At 36.1% G+C, this 17,402-nt stretch overlaps 1 protein-coding gene across 1 annotated transcript; it reads left to right on the forward strand.

Moving 5' to 3' along the window:
* The first annotated feature begins 6,781 nt into the window (after positions 1-6,781).
* On the forward strand, positions 6,782-8,388 carry LOC131315314 (uncharacterized). The gene has a single exon (XM_058344471.1). It carries the CDS (start codon positions 7,017-7,019, stop codon positions 7,971-7,973), a length of 957 nt encoding a protein of 318 aa, XP_058200454.1. The 5' UTR covers positions 6,782-7,016; the 3' UTR covers positions 7,974-8,388.
* Positions 8,389-17,402: the final 9,014 nt, after the last annotated feature.

Here is a 17,402-nt window from a genome sequence, read left to right on the forward strand (position 1 = left end):
ATCTATTTTTGAAAAAAGAAAGGAAAATGAAAGGTGACCCGACAACACTCTCATATTGAACTTTGAATAAACAACCGACTTTCAAAAAAAAAAATTTCACAAAACATAAATCTTTATCTCATTCTCGTTGCCGTTTTTTCCTAAAAGCTCCACGCTCTTAAGGTCTCACCTTCTCACAATGAAATCTCTCGAATAGAATTCTTATATGCATTAGAAGTGTTAGATTTCTTAGAGGGTTCCAACCTATAACAATTGGCAATAGGTGAAGTAGCCTCTAAAATTTATTAACCAAGTTAACAATGCAAATTTGAGTGTCGAGGTAGTAGGAGAATTGGTGAAAACTAGAGTCGCAATGTGGATGAAGACCAAGTTCGGAATCAAGATTTATTCTGTGGAGGAGTTTAAATTGTTTCTTGACGGTATTCGTAAGCTCAAATTGTAGTTTTTGTTGAGGCGTAGTGGCTGTCTAACTTTTTGTTGAATGGGCTAGTCACTGTTTTCGTTTGTCTTGTTCTACCCTCGATGTACCCTTTCGAGTTTCTATAAAAAGTTTCGTTTGCCGAGCAAAAAAAAAAAAAAAGTTTGGGTGGCTTAAATGAGCCAATGTGGGACAAGTCTAACACTCTCCCTCACGTGTAGCCTGGATACACGTGGAGGTGACTGACTGACTCGTGCGACAGAGATCGATGACAGAGGCTTTCCCACGAGAGGTGAGACCACCCAAGACCTTACTCTGATACGACGTTAGATTTCTTGGAGGTTTCCAACCTAAAACCAATTAGCTATAGGTGAAGTACCTCTAGAATTTATTAACCAAGCTTGAGTGGGTTAGATAAGCGATGTTGGACAAGTCTAACAAGAAGAATGTCAAGTTTTGTAGAAATGCTAAAATTATTTTTACTCTATATTAATGGATGATTAACTTTAGAACGTTTGTATTTTTCAGATATAAAAATACAGACATATAGACATATATTGGCACTTGAAATTTTATTATTAGTGCTTGAAATTTTATTTTACCTAATTTTGACGCACCGAATTCAAATTCTAGCTCCACCTATATAGACATATATTGGCACTTGGATTGGATAAGGTAGCTCCTTCTCTCTCTTTTTTCCACTTTTTTTTTTTTTTTTTTTGTGTGTGTCCAGCCAAAGAATTTTTAGAGTATTAAAGTTCAGCTAATCGTATTGAATCAACGGGGTTAGAAAAAACAATTAAATAAAGTCAAGCTTCATCGATTAATTAAGAATAATTTTAAAATGACAAAGCCAACGCCGGCGCAGTCGGGGAGTAATATGTATGCTACTATGACATAATTGTCCTCGTACATGTGGATAATTACACGTATGAAATGACCACATAAATTCAATTAATGAATATGAGAAAGTCAAAAGAGCCCCTGGATTTGGAAAACTACTGTGTATTCAATCGCTGGTTCTATTCGAACCTAAACTTTTGTTACTTTAATCCTACTATTTGAAATTTTCTGATACCATTTTGTCCCTTGGTGAATTTAAAAAGAGTGATTCTATCTTAACCCAACAAATTTCTCTCTACCCAAATTTCTAACACCACCTGGTTGAACAATTTAATTTAAGTCCAACATATCCTTATCTTCAACCTCAACCTAAATTAAGTTTTTCTTTGGAGTAATTATTCAGTGCCCTACGATTTCTGAGAAAGCTCTTGCCGATATTAGTTGGAGCTGATTTTTTACAAAAATCCTCCAAAAAATATTTTTAAAAAGATGAGCGGTTCGGATCATTTTGTGGGACCCCGCTATGGGCCCCACAAAAATGTAGTATGTGCATGATATGTGCACAAAAATATGTGCAAGTAGCACTGTTGTTTTTTTATTCTACCGATTCGTCTTGTCGAGGTGAACGATTGACCCCAAAAATTACTACGAAAAACTAAATAAAAAGTTACGAAAAGTAAAAAAATACCAAATTAAGTTTCAAACTATAAGTTTACAAGAACGCAGCCTTTAATTTTGAGCTCTACAAAAATGTAGTGTAAAAGGATATTATATGCAACACGTTGTGGTGTCCCAAGATCGTAGAATGATTTTTCATGCCAGAGAATATTTGGTGTCTTATCAAAGAAACTGATAGTATATCTGTTTCCATAGGTGGCTGGGCCCTATTTCGACTGCGACTATTATGGGTGAAGGGGAACGTGGAAACAAATTCTGGGTTAACGTTGGTGTATGATGGCTGTGCGAAGAAAATTAATTATTTTTTTTTTTTTTGGAATTTACTTGACTGGTGTGGTGAGAATATACTATTATGGAGCTAGAGGTAAGTTATTTGGGTTCGTATAGAATGCCCCCCATAGGCAAATATGGATTTGGAAAAGAAATTGTTTCGCTGATTAAGATTGAATTCATATCCATTAATTAGTTGATAAGTAAATGGTAGATGATCTTATTTTTTTTATTTTTTACACGGCAAAAAAAAAAAATCTTTGAAACATTTTATTAGACAATTTTTCACGCAGCTCGACTTTAAGCCATAGTGCTAGGACTCCAATGCACTTTTTACATCTGTGACTATAGTTATTGGACACGTAGTAAATGACTTTTTTTGTTTTGATAACTCAGTAATTGGAGGCAAATGATGTACTCCAAATGCTAAAAATAATCCCAAAGACAAGAAAGTTTGAAAAAACAAATCCTGAATTTGGCTTCTCTTTTATTTCTATATGGGACACAATTATATATTGCCCTTGATTGTAATCATTTCTAGTTCTCTATTGTATTCATAGTCAGTCATCAATGAATTTCTATCTGTTTTCCAAAATAAAAAATAAAAAAATCCTCTACATGAGACGAACCAAAAAAGTAAAGATCAAAGGGGCATTGAGACACACCAAACGGAACCTTTAGATCAGTGACAAGATCAAAGGGCCATTGAGGTCATCATCAAATTCGAACCTCAAACGATGTGATGTAGACCACTACATACATATTCTCCCTCATATATATATATACGGGGCGGTTCCGGAGACACCTAAAAAAACACCTAAAAAAACACCCCATAGCTCCCGATCAAATTTTGATGATCCGAGCCGCTCAATGTGATCAGAACGTGATTTTAAGGGTACTCGCAAGAAATCAGCAAAAAATATGACCAGGAAGGGCTTGATCCGAACAGTTTTGAACGGTTTTTTATTGAACGGTTCAAATAAAAACTGCTTAAATCAAACCTTTCCCGGTCATTTTTTTTGCTAATTTCTCGCGGGCACCCTTAAAATCACATTCTGCACACATTGAACGGTTCGGATCATAAAAATTTGATCGGGAACTATGAGAATGAGATTATGGGTGTTTTTTTAGGGTGTCCATTGAACCGTTCCGATATATATATATATATATATATGAAGTCATTCGATTTCTCTTTCTATCTTTCTAAAAAATAGAATAGAACAATAAGTGTTTAGATAAGTGGTTAGATTTCTCTTTTGGAAATGTAGAATAGAACAAAAGAGGAAATACAAAAAATATAGAATATAGAAACTTTCTTTACTTTTTGTATTTTCTTAATTAAATTTTGTTTAATTTAGGGAGAAATTCTTTTAAAATCTCCGCCTTATTTAAATTATTTTATTAAAAATATGTTATACACATATATATTGTTTCATTAATTATATACTATACCTTATAGTTTAATATATATTATACTTTATAGATTATAATATACTATATGAAATCAGTACGTTATAGTATATAATATACTTTATAGATTATAATATATTATAGTATGCTATGATTTCCCATTAACAATTGTGGAATAAAATATTGATGTGTTCACATTACTAGTTTGCAATTGCACGATTGATTAGAGGAGTCAAGCTTTTATATATATATATATATATATATATATATATATATTTGTTGCTATTTGGGAATTTATTAATTTGGTGAATTGGTTTTTTTTTTTCCCCAAAAAAGTTAAAAATCCTTCCGATTTTTGCATCGAAAGACTCTGGATACAGTTATGTTCGAAGTTGTGTTTTAAAATTGTATACGTAAACCATTAGATATGCTCACGGTACTGTATTTTAATTATAACTCTGCATTATATGCGCCCTATTTATTTTTACTTTTTTTAAGAAATCATAAACTTATGATAGATAGCAAATAAATAGTACGACCAACCGATTACAAACCATACAAAGTTTGCTCCCTATTGTGTTAATTAATGATTTAACACCAAACCGTATCACCATATATATACACAAACAGGCCTTTAGATAAAGCTGTAAAAGGTTGCTATGGCTATCATAAAGTTTTTTTCCGGAAGGTCTCTCGTTCTCTAAAGGCTTCGACGGTCAACTAAATTGGGCTTTTGACCAATCAAAAGGAAGCAATGTTTTGGCAAAAGTTGAGTTTGCCTCTTCTTCTTCGTTTGTTTTTTTCTCAGCGGCACTTAATTACGTATATTCGCACTTAATTACGTAGCTTGTTCGATTTGTCTTTTGGTTTCTTTATTTATTTTCCGTTCGATGAAGAATCTTGTATTAAATTGCTAATTAGTTAATTAATTTGTTTGTTTGTTTTCTCTTATTTATTTTTTATTCGATAGAGAATTTTGTGCTATTAAATTATGAATTAATTAATTAATTAAACGTAGTTTTAAGAGACAAATAAAATAAACAGAGAGTCAGCTTCATTTTCTAATTAAAAAACTTCAAACTGACAATACCATTGCCGTAAGCTATGACATAATTGTCCTTAGTACATGTGGATAACAATAGATATGAAGTGGTCCACAAATACATAATTGCAGATGTAAAAGTCAAAATAGCCCCCGGTCTGGAAAATTGGTTAATTAGGGATTGGAAATTAAAAACAAATACGACAATCAAAAAGGGATTAACATCCATGTCTTTAGAAATAAGAGGTAGACAGTCTTATTTTCACTTTTTATGAAACAGTTTTCTTGTGACTCAAATTCAAGCTAGCCATAGTGCTAGGGCCGGAAAAAAAATGTCTATTTCAGATTATGTTAATTGAAAGTAACTAAAGAAAAAGAAAAAGGAAATGAAAATGTGACATGAATGTTTATAGAAAATTATTTTGGCTATAAATTATTTTTCCCCGGGGCCATGGGTATTATATTAGATTAGGATAAACATTCCATCCATCAATGAGCTAGCACCCTAGTGAGTGGAGTACAAATTTTATATGATAATTAGCATGAACCAACATAAAATAAAAGCAAAATGTAGAGTGGAAGTAGTGAATGGATGGATAGTTAATTTATGTTGCAAATTAATAAAGGGATCGTTAGTTATAGAATATGGACCACAAAGTAGCAAATTAACGCTGTGGGGACGGCCGGCTGGTGGTTAATTATCAAGTTCAAAACCTCATAAAGTCTTTGTATCAATTTTTATAGGATCAATCCATTTGTGTTAATCAACTCTCGTTAGCAAACAAAGATTTTGATCACATAAAGATTCATTGAAATATGTATAAATTGGTCCGGATACCTCGAGTTATTGGGGGAAAAAAGCACCATTTGATTAAGAACGTGTGCTTGGAAGAATATTCATAAATGATAGATTTCTACTACATTACAGGACTCTCTTTTTTATTAGAGCATCCGCAATGTAATAATCAAAACCAAAAGGTTGCTAAAGTTAGCAATGTTTGCTCAAAAAAATGCTCACATTGTAATAACCAAACTTAACAACCTTTTAGTAACTTATCAAATTTTGGTCTTTGAATAATCAAAACTAACAACTTTTTGCCAATAATCAAATCTAATGGTTCCCATATTTTCTTAATCAAGTACACTCATCATTACACAAAACCTTCTCTCTCTCAACAATGTTTTCAAAAAATAATTTTTAAAAACTATTTTTTAGAAAATTTTAAAAAAATAGTTTTAAAAAAAACTGTTTTCAAAAACCGTTTTTACACAAAAAAATTGTTTTCTTTTTGAAAAAACTAAATATTTTTCACTAAACTCTTTTTTTTTCAAAAAAAAAAATATTCAAATTATTATCACAGTTTTTAGTTTTTAGAATTTTTTAGTTTGAAAATGTGACGTGCTAAGTTTTGATTATCCAATTTTGATTATTACGTTGTGGACCTTTACATTGCTAAGGTTAGCAATGTCTTAAATGGATAATCAAAAGGTGATGTGGCAACTTTTGATTATCCAATTTTAATTATTATATTGTAGATGCTCTTACAAGCGGCAAAAGATACACAAGTATTTCATTTACATCAAATAGGGCATAAGCTCACAGTCATACCAAGCTTAACTGAAAGCCCATTAAGAGATCAAATAATTACACCAATAAACCCATGCAAAAAATTAAGAAATACGTAATAGATCTTTGTTTTAGCAATGGTTGATGCCCAACCTCCCGTATGAAAGTGTCCAAAGGGTGGCCAAGTGAGCTAGACTCTATTTCAATACCATATGAACGGCTAAATTAATTACTTCAGTTGAGTCAACAAGGTACGTAATTAATTCTAGGACTTCCCTAGCAGTCTAGCACCACTAATTTTCTATCTCGGGTAGTTTAGCCATTTGACAATTCTAAAAGCGCTTTAGCTAGGGTCCCTTCTGTTTTCTAGAAATACAAATTTCCACCTCATTCTGGGGGGTATTTGGTCAAATATTGGATACATACTCCAATTCTTATTCTTCAAGTATACAAACGACTACCTTTCAAAATTTCAAACCCCCTCATAGAACCCTCTAGACCTTCAAAAATTCCAATATCCTTAAACGATAACACCCCTTTAAAAACCACCCTCTCTCCCCCTCCCCTATCCCCATCTTTCTTCACCCCAAATCAATCCTCTCTCTCTCTCTCTCTCTCTCTCTCTCTCTCTCTCTCTCTACTTGTCCACCCCTCTCTCTCTCTCTCTCTCTCTCTCTCTCTCTCTCTCTCCTCCTATACTTGTCCACCCCTCTTTCTGATCCAATATCCAAAAACCTCTCTCCTCTCTCCTCTTTCTCTAACAAGGAAAAAAGAGTCTTATAAAAGAAATGGGAACTTTGGTGGGACACGTGGCGCCAGGATTTGGATTCTTTGTCATAGGCTTATGGCACCTACTAAACCACATCAAACTCCACGCCCAAAACCCAAACTCGTACAAATCCAAGCCATGGTTCCCGGCCTCGAAACTGAAATACCTAGAGCTCTTCTTGATTATGGGCGGCTGCTCCGCGTCCATAGCCATGGAGCTCTTCATCGGCCCGGAGCGGCACCAACCGCTCGACGACGACCTCACCATCCCGTCCAACCACCTCCACAACTTCGAGCACTCCATCATCTCCCTCACCTTCTTCCTCTACGCCGCGTTCGCCATCGTTTTCGACAAGGTTGCCCCCAAAAAGACTCAATTCTCCCTCACCCAGCTCCTCGGCGCGGCCGCCTTCGGCCAGCAGCTCCTCGTCTTCCACCTCCACTCCTCCGACCACATGGGGGTCGAAGGCGAATACCACCTTCTACTCCAACTTGTCATCTCCGTCGCTCTCGTCACCACTCTCATGGGCATTGGTTACCCTAACAGTTTCTTGATAAGTTTTGTTAGGTCAATCAGCATAGTTTCCATAGGTCTTTGGCTTGCGGTCATGGGATTCATGTTGTGGACCCCGGAGTTCATCCCAAAAGGATGCTTCATGCATCTGGAGGAAGGTCATAAAGTTGTTAGATGCCATGACGATGAAGCTCTCGACCGGGCGAAATCGCTCGTGAACATAGAGTTCAGTTGGTACATGATTCTTGTGATCGTTTCCTCCATGTGCTTGTACTTGTACATGATCAAAATCCATGGGGAGAAAGTCGAATACCAAACGTTGTCCAAGTACGAATTGGGAGACGAAGACGAGGAGGAGGCGGGGGGAGACGACGTGGAGGCTCAGAAGAAAATCAACGCCGGCGCGTCCAAGAGCTTTGTTCAGATGGGAAAAGGCTTTGCTGCAATGGATATTGAAAGGTAGAAAAAACGAAGAAGAAAAGAGGAGAGGGTTATTTGTGAATTGTGTAAAAAAAAAAAAAATTACAATTACGTTTGTGGGTTTTTTTTTTTTTTTTTGTTTTGTTTTGCTCTTGGGTTAGATTAAGCCTTGTTGGCTTGTTAAAATTAATGAGTCAAAGCATTTGGGTGAATAGTTGAGACGGAAAATAGTCGAGATGCTTATAATTAAGTTGTTCCAAATATCCGATATTATCGAAGATGAAAATTGGGGGTGGGATAGTGTTGTTTGGTCTGGTTTGATGGCTTTTAGCTTAGGGGTGAGTCAATTGTGTTTTGTTTTTTGTATATAAAAGTAAGAGATGGGATCAGTAAGTTGTTTGTCCACCACCAGCTTGTAAAAGGTCTATTATCCGAATGATTATTCAGTAGTTTAGAAATATCGCTACGTGGTACTTCGAACCCCTTTATGATTACACGTTTTCGTGAGGTTCATATATTTAGTGATAAACCCCACAGAAATGTGAGGTGTAAAATGGTCCAAAATACCACGTGACAGTACTCTTGGAGTTTTGTAGTGTTATATTTTTGGGACTTGGGACTCGGGACCCTTAAAGCTAGGATTAACCAATATGTGCAGTTTTGTAATCGATGAAATCGAGTTGACTCAGCTGGGTCGCGAAGCCTGAACCTGGACACAGCTTCGACTCGCTGATTACTAAAGTAGTAATTAACTAGTAAACATTAACTGGCAAACGATACATATTAATTTTAGTTGATAAAAAAAAAACGAACAATTATTAATTTTAGTCAAATGTATAAGGTCATGACAGAGGTTTTTACCTGACACCATGGAAAGTGTTATTCGTTACATGTGGTGTGAGTGATTCCATGTTTGGAAAACATTTTCGAAAAGGCAAAAAAAAAAAAAAAACCCCCGATAAAAATTAAAATATAACATATACAGCTTCGACTTGGGATAACTCAACTGAGTAAATATTGAAGAACTATTTTAATCATTTATATAGTCTGATTGAAGAGTGTTGACCTGACTAGATGACACGTGTACTAGATGTTCCAGGAAGTACTATAATACACACCTCTAAGAATAACGAATTCTAAAAATACCGCGATTATAGATGAAATTAAGTGTAATTCAAATCTAGATATACCGGGTAATTCTTAAAACTTCTTACCTTCTTGTTGAATAAATTCATATACAAAAGTTATTGACTTCCCCACTTATTAAATAATTGGTGAAAGAAAAATGACATTTTGCTTTGTACTATATAGTTCATTACCACAACATGGTTGAAAATTAACCACCACCACAACTAATTAATTAACATATTCCGTAGGTCTTGCTTTTAAGGTGAGTATTGCGCTAAAGACATCTCTTTCAATATTGTGGTAGCTATAATCATAGTGTATTTTTCTCCCTAAAGTATAGCTTTAAGATTTAAAAATGTTTAATTACACAAATCCGCCTTGCCTTAACAGAAAAGGATCCAGCGGTTGCCTAGCTAACAACATAATTTTGTGTCCACGTCATCAACGGCCACCTCGTCGTCCCACGTAGCCGTCGCGTTGTTTTTTTATGTGGCCGCAGCATCACCACCAACTCATTGACACATTATTTTCACATTTGCGCCAACACGTCACCACATTAACCACGTAAAAAATGGTTGTTATATATGAGTTTTGAACCCTCAACCTCGTGGACGAAAACTGTAAAGTCTTAACCCCACCCATCAATTTGTGCCCTAAATTGTTAACCCCACCTATCATAATCCAAAACGTCACCATTAGTTTATTTTTAACCCCATATATACAAGGAGTCCTACTCTTACCTAAAACGTTAACCTCATGCTCCGTATGATTGCCTTTAGTTACAAATCTTTTTCTTATATCAAAATTAGGGGGTTCAGATTAGCTCACGGACACTTAGACTAACTCTACGTCTACTAATTAAGAGGCCAATTAAAATCAGAACCAAGCGCTATACAAACGATCAAACCCAAACCCGTATGTCAGTCATAGGTGCTTATCACCCGGCTTATCTCTTAGGGTTACTTGACGAATCCATTAACAATATTATTTCCACGGACCCCAATAGCTAAACACTGATGAAATAAATAAATTATCTTCTTTCAATATGTACTCATGGTAATTGGGATGGACCCCTTTTCGAGTTGTGCTTTGCCATCGAGTTATACCTTTTCCTTTTCCAATCACCATCTATTTTATTTTCGCCGTCCCTTGCAAATACTATTTGAGAAAATCTTTTTTACGAAGGTATTGTAAACATGTGTTTACAGTATTTAATCGTGACTACTTTTGAACGGTCAAGATGTTAATGAACTTTTCCGAAAAAGAGTTAATTGTAATCGGTCATAATTGAAAGCGGATCTCAGCTATTGATTGAGCGAATAGACAACTGAAATTATGTCGCTTCGTGAACAAATTGTTCACGGAGCCTCCCTGAAAATGACTAGCTCATACTATTTTGGCTTGCCTTGAGAACGTACAAAAAGGAAAAGAAAAGTGAAGCCTGATGTGAGCAATTAATTACTAGGAATTGGATTCTGTCTGATCATGAATTTGACTTGGAGGGAATGATAGGCGTGCAATTTGAATACTTTGTTAGTTTCACAGAAAATAAGACGAATTTTGCGCTAAGGTTGGATCGCGAGGCCTTAAAGGCTGGGTTTGACGTCATCGTGGGAAGAATCATTGCTGTGTTTAGCCCGAAATCAACCTGAAACGCATCGGAACGGACCGGAACTGGGTCAGAACCAAGAGGAGGCCTGCCCGGAGCCCATAAGCTTGGGCCGAAGCCGGGCCGGCCTTCAAGTGGTGCTACGGCACCGTTTTTGTTCCACCGCCTCGGTTCCCATGTCTTTTGAATTTTTTCGCGATCCCACATCGAAAATCTTACTCATTTTTTCTCGCAAACAAGCCTATATAAACCCCTTACCTCCCTACTTTTCAATTCGTTCAGAACTTTTGTTCAATCACCTAAGAGCTAGTTGAAGTTTCCTAGCATTAGGAAAGTTAAGTTTCTCTACACCATTAGGCTGCCGAAGGTTTGCTGCATTTTGTTCAAGTACTCGCACTTTGGTAACTCGTATTGATTTTTGTTATTCATTAAAGTTGTTCGTTGGTACTTATTTAGCTTATAGCCTATATGTTTTGTTTATTTCGTTTTCAGAAACATATTTCAAATTAGGTTTTCTTTTGTGTCTTGCTTAATAATGAGTGAGTAGTCGTATAGGTAAGGTTGTGGGATAATTAGCACACTGTGGCCAGGTTGAATACGTTATGCTCCTATTTCAAAATAATAATGAAAAGACATTTTAAGTTAGTAAAGCACTTCCGTTAGACGAACCCAAGTATTGTCGGAACTCATGTAAATGGGGACCAAAACACATTCTCCGCTGCGCATGGGTAAACGGCGACCATAAAGGTTCACGTCCTTCGGAGTACCTTTTCTGTCTAAAGTCAAACTTTTTCAAGAACACCAAATGGAGCCAATAATTCCGAGTCTGGTTGCGAGTTCTATGAATCCTACGACCGTACCTCCTTTTTAATTATTTAAAAACCAAACAATTTTTTAAGTTTAGTCAATCTCAGCAATCAAACACAAGGAGTGGCTACCTAAGAGCCAGTTTAATCAGCTAATAGCCCGAGTTTCTGTCATCACACATCACCGTCTCTGTGGATTCAACTTCAGTCTTACCGGATATTGTGCTACGTCGATCTCAGTCTTACGCTTGAGGCAACCCGTTAATTTAGGATTAGGATTTCGTCAAGCAGGGTATAAAGGAAATAGAGTTCCACATTGCTTTGGAGTAGAATGAGTAATCACTTAATAATATTTGGGACATCTACACTCATTGTCAATTAGTTTTGAGATAGATGTAAAGTTTCTACTTAGTATCAGAGCGGGGCCTATTCCACCCTCCACATTTTAAAAAAAAAATAGTTACAATCCACACCCCATGATGACAAAAGCTGCACAATGATAGGACCCAAAAGTGGCTACACGTGACATACCTCAAAACGGGGTTGCACGTGAAGGGAGATGTAAAGAAAAAAGAATCTCATATTGCTTAGAGCATCTCTAATCCAATACTCTATTTGAGAGTATCAAAATACTCTATTTTATTCATAAAGTGATTTTAGAGGAAATTACTATTCATATTTACTCCAACCACAAATCCTCTATTTATTCTTAAAGTGATTTTAGAAGAGATCCTCCATATTTTCTCTCATCCTCTAAATATAGAGGATCAAAATCCCATTTTCTCAAATAGAGGAGACTTGAGAGGATGGGTTGGAGGAATTCCATACTCTCAAATGGAGGAATAGAGCATGGGTTGGAGATGCTCTTAGAAATGGAATGAGTGATCACTTAATAACATTTGGGACCTCTCCACTCATTGCCAATTGATTTTGAGATGGATGTAAAGTTTTTATACAGGAAACAATCCAAATTTGGATAGTTCGTCAGTGCAATGTGTGGATAAGTTCAAATCATTGATTATATATACCAATGTATGATTCAGATTTGAACTGTCATGTCCCGTCTAACTTGGACTTAATTAAGAAAATCTGAAACCCATACAAATTATTTAGTACTGCTGCAGAAATTTACCGAAAATATATACTTTATTGAGAACAAATTCCCACGTTTGGAGAGAAACTTCTTTCGATTACATGATTCATGTGTCATGATTTTAATTTGATCAGCACCATGTTGTACTGCTCCGGTAGCTAGCACTCAATAAAGTTCAGTCATTCATGATGTACGTGGTGGCCTGGCCCCAATATATTCCTTCAAATGTTCCAAAGCTTCTTTTTTGTTACCTAATTAATATTGGACCTTTTTTTTTCTTCATTAATCCTAATCTACTCTATTCTAAGAATTTGAAGAGGATGATGGGTGCTTACGAAAATTGAACTGTGCTCATGTACATATGAGTATAAAAGAGGCACCAATTGCACTCCACTTCACTTGCAATTAATAATGGACCTCTTCGAAGTTTAAAAATTAAGCACACGAAATGCTACCATACTCCCATTATTTCGATACGTAGGATAAGCAGTACCCTTTTAACTCATATTATGATTTTTTTTCTTATGTAAAAGTTATGCATTTAAAGTTTATGAATTTTACCTATAGTATAGCGTGAATCAAGTGGTGCATAGTGCATACCATTTTCTTTTTATTTTTTCTATAATCGAATGTCCATGCCAATTCGTGCACACTGTGATTATTTACGGAGCCATGAAGTTACAAACATGGCAAACACTCCGGTGGCGCCAAAGTTTGAAAGTGTTTGACCATTGTGAAATCCAAACATGCGATCTCAAGAAATACAATCACTTACTGTTCTCTCGTGCCCATTCCAGTACTCAACCAAACCCGTTGGGTGTTCTCTATAGGAGTGTGTAGCGTAAGTAAAGCAATAGTGTAGCGTGAAAGCTATAGCTTCCTGTCACAAAGATTAACAATATTCACATGCATGCCAACCATGCTTCTCCATTCTTTATTGGTTTGTTTTTTTGTACTCTTTGTTTTCCTTTTTCATTTTCTTTAAACGGAAAGGATCCTTTCAAGAAGATAGCTCCACCCTTTGTGCACTTTCGTGTGATCGTACAGGAGAAGAATTACACGCAATGCATGTAACGGACGCAACGCAATAATCCAAGCTAAGGACGAAATGGTTTTTGAGTAGCCACCACTCTTAAGGATCTTTTGTAAACGGACATTTTGTACATGCTATTGCTCATTATATTGTTTTTAGAGAAACGCTACGGTAGCCGTCCCTATTAGATTGCGTACGAGATGCACTCACTTTTGAGCTCGTAAATTTTGGAGTAGCCAACATCAATCTTGAGCTTGATCATAACTTTTGGATAGGGTACATATTCGTAACGCTAGCTAGCTACTGGTGAATTCAAGATTTGATTTTGAAAGTGGCACCCAAAAAGATCAAATTACTCATTTTATTTCAAAAAGAATGTTTGATTCGTCAAACCGAAAACTTAAAAAGAATATGTATCAAATTCAGTCTTTTTTCAAAATTTAGAAGAACTCGTTGATATCTACTATATATCTTGTGAAGAAAAGTTTGAAATTTTTTGAACCAAAATGCATTTTTTAAATTCTCGATTAATCATACAAAATAAGTTTGACTATTTATTTGGCTTAAGCTAATCATTGAATATGTGATTATTATTTTTGGTTAAACAGGTACTTAACATATAAAAAATAAAAGGGAACGTCAATGTTTAAATAACAACATTGCCAGAGGACGAGACTCCCTTAGCATCATCTAGAAATTGAGATAGAACAAAGCTAGGAACGGAAGGCAATAAAATCTTCTAGGTTATTCCTAGTGTTGAGTTTGCATGTTCTAAAAAAAAAAGTGTTGAGTTCCCCAACAATCTGCGCATCGATTGCCTTTCAAGGTAGACATGCTTGATCTCCGAGCTCCCAATCGTCTCCATTATGAACCTGCAATCGTGGACAATATTACTCATGTGTTGAAATATCAACATTATCGATATATCTCGCATCATCGCTATGGCAGCTGTGTGTAGCATCCATTCCGATTTCGAGGTTATGAAGACCTCTGTTTGCAATTGAGTATGTATGTAGAGTGTAAATTTTGTCCGGATGAGCTGGAAAATGGTGGTTTTCCGCCACCCCCGTGGACCTCCTTCGCGTAATCCAAACCGTGCATCTTGTAGAGCCTGTAAAATAATGTATCTATGCAAAAAATCAACTTGTCCGGGCATCGATAGGTATGTCAAAAGTTAAGTTTTTAGACGAAAAAATGAATGGATGTGAACAATTTAACTTAAAAAACAATTGACAAATCCAGACCTTTCATTTTTTTGCCTAAAACTCAACTTTTGACATACCTATTAATGTCTGGACAAACTGATTTTTTTATATGAATACATTATTTTACAGATCCTATAAGATGCACGATTTGGATTACTCAATAAAATGAGCAAAGGAGGCCCATGAGGGGTGCTGGTGAACTACTGCCTTTGTCCGGCTCATCCGGACAGAATTTAAACTCATGTAATTTGTTTGTGAAGTAGTACGTAGTAGGCCAATTACGAGAAAAAACGAAAGAAATTAGGTGAAAAGAAAAGCAAGTCATGATCTTCTTAAGTTTCAACACCCCCACCCCACCCCACCAAAAATGTCCCAAAACTAAAAGTGTCTCAAAAGGCCATATTCCTAGCTAGTTACATCGTTGCCTTCTTTTTCCCGGGAAAACGAGGATGTTTCCATTTCCCATCGAGGACCCCACCGTAAGTCAAGAATACGCGATGTGCCATTGCTATCGATGAGTAAAATGTCTTTCGGAAGAAATCCATACTTTTTCTTTTTCCTCCAAAATAGTACTATATATATCGCTTGGTATTGAAAGTAAACTTCGGTTTGTGTTCGTATTTTGCTTTACCCGTTTCTCCGAAGATACAAGAATTGAAAAACTAGTAATTGTGAACATTTTTTTTATGGGGTAAATGAATCGAATGGTTAAAATAATTTCATTTTCATGTGGTGTTTTTCTTTCTGAAGAGAAGAACGCACGTTAATTCTTCACGCTTGTTTCGTTCGATGCATGTACAATCTGAGAGAATATATATAGATTTCACCAATCGAACACGAAAAATGTCAGCTAAATGACATGTTTTTGAGCAGGTTCCATGAAGTTTCCTGAAACAAAACAAGTTGCAAATGCAAATAATATTCCAATTAGAAGAAGACTGTGAAGGAATAATTGAAACGTAAATAATATAAGTTCAAACCTATCCCTTGTACTCCAAATACTCAAGTATGTCACACTCTTTTTCCAATACTGTAGTAATCTGTCTCATCTGACATCCATAAACTCAAGAAGAAACTCGTACTGTAGTTTGTTTTCATAAGAGTGCCAACCGTAGAAGATATTTTAGGGGCCGCCAATGTCGGAGAGGGGATCGATCTCAGGGATCAAAGTCAAAATATTGAGTGCTGGCTAACGTTAAGGAGCTAAAGTCTCGAGCATTTCAACTAATTGGACCAAAGGCATTTGATGCAACCTAAAATATATACGAATCAATTTTCGGTGTATTACCGAAGCTAATTAATACCCCATCTCTTATGGTGTTAGCTAGGAGTATGTTTTTGGTTTATTACCAAAGCTAACACCCCACCTCATATGGATGGTGTCAGGAGTTTGTTTGTTTATCGGAGAGAAGGAAGACATCGTGGTATCACAAGTCACAACAAAAAGAAAGTATCTTAATTAGGTTCGCACCTAAGCCACTTGACTTGGGCCTTGTTCAGATCAAGTGGGCTCTAACCTGGGCCTTCGCCAACCAAGTACGAGTATCCACTACCGAACCAATCCCTCATTGGTAAAAAATAATAATAATAATAATAATTAACCAGCTCTTACGGATAAAATCGAGAGATTATTCCATGCCCCCGGGGCATAGCCACGTGGTGCCCCGGGACTTTCTGCACCACACATTTCGGTGTGGGCCACTGAAATGTGTGGTGCAGAAAGCCTTGGGGGCACCACGTGGCTATGCCCTTGGGGCATAGTATAATTTTTCGATAAAATCATATTTTGAACCCAAATGAGTTGGATTCTGGATTGGCTATTAAGGCCTAGCCCATGACTCTTAACTCCTGGCCCTCCAATTGATGGGCCTTGTACGCATAGTCCCTTTTGTCACCCAGTATCCCTTGCGGTTTGGAACCAAATCCACGCCCAGTATCTTTTCGTTCTTCTGTTTCATGCATCTTCTTCTTCATGTGTGAAAATCACAAATCTTCAATCAATATACTTTGTCAATTCTTTAAATCCATCTCAGTATTTCCTACACGCCACTCCAACATATTTGGAAGTTCGATTCCAACCTAAGAGATACTGTCAATTTTTAGCACATACTTGTTCTCTACTCTACCTGAAGTTAATTATTGATCTTTCAACTTCAGAAAAGTTAATGAGAGGTTTTGAATCTGACCTCTCAAAAACTCGTCAAAAAGTTTTCCCATGTTCAATCTGTTATGAGTCAAAAATAAATTCTATAAATTTGTGTCTGAATACTATAAATTTGCTGCACAAAATTTGTGAATTCGATACTAATGTTATGATCTTTATGCCGAAGGTTATAAATTTGAGGCGGTTAAAAGAATGCATACTGTACCGACCTGAATAATGGGAGAGCGTAATGCATCAGTTCCCACTTAATACAGAGTAAGCTTCTTGTGTTGATTTTTAAGTAACTTGAGGGAAGATCGTATCATTGTAGGCATAGATATGGCTACGGCTCCGGCTAGGGAGCAAGCCCACATATATCATAGGCAACATGGATTTTGAGATATACAAGACTAGTAATCATAGATAATCCTCTTCCGTGTGTTGCTAATTATAGT

Source organism: Rhododendron vialii, chromosome 13a, assembly GCF_030253575.1.
Source record: "Rhododendron vialii isolate Sample 1 chromosome 13a, ASM3025357v1".
Lineage (NCBI taxonomy): Eukaryota > Viridiplantae > Streptophyta > Magnoliopsida > Ericales > Ericaceae > Rhododendron > Rhododendron vialii.

Excerpts from the sequence above, each read along its gene's own strand:
- LOC131315314 (XM_058344471.1), top strand. The coding sequence starts at position 7,017 with ATGGGAACTTTGGTGGGACACGTGGCGCCAGGATTTGGATTCTTTGTC.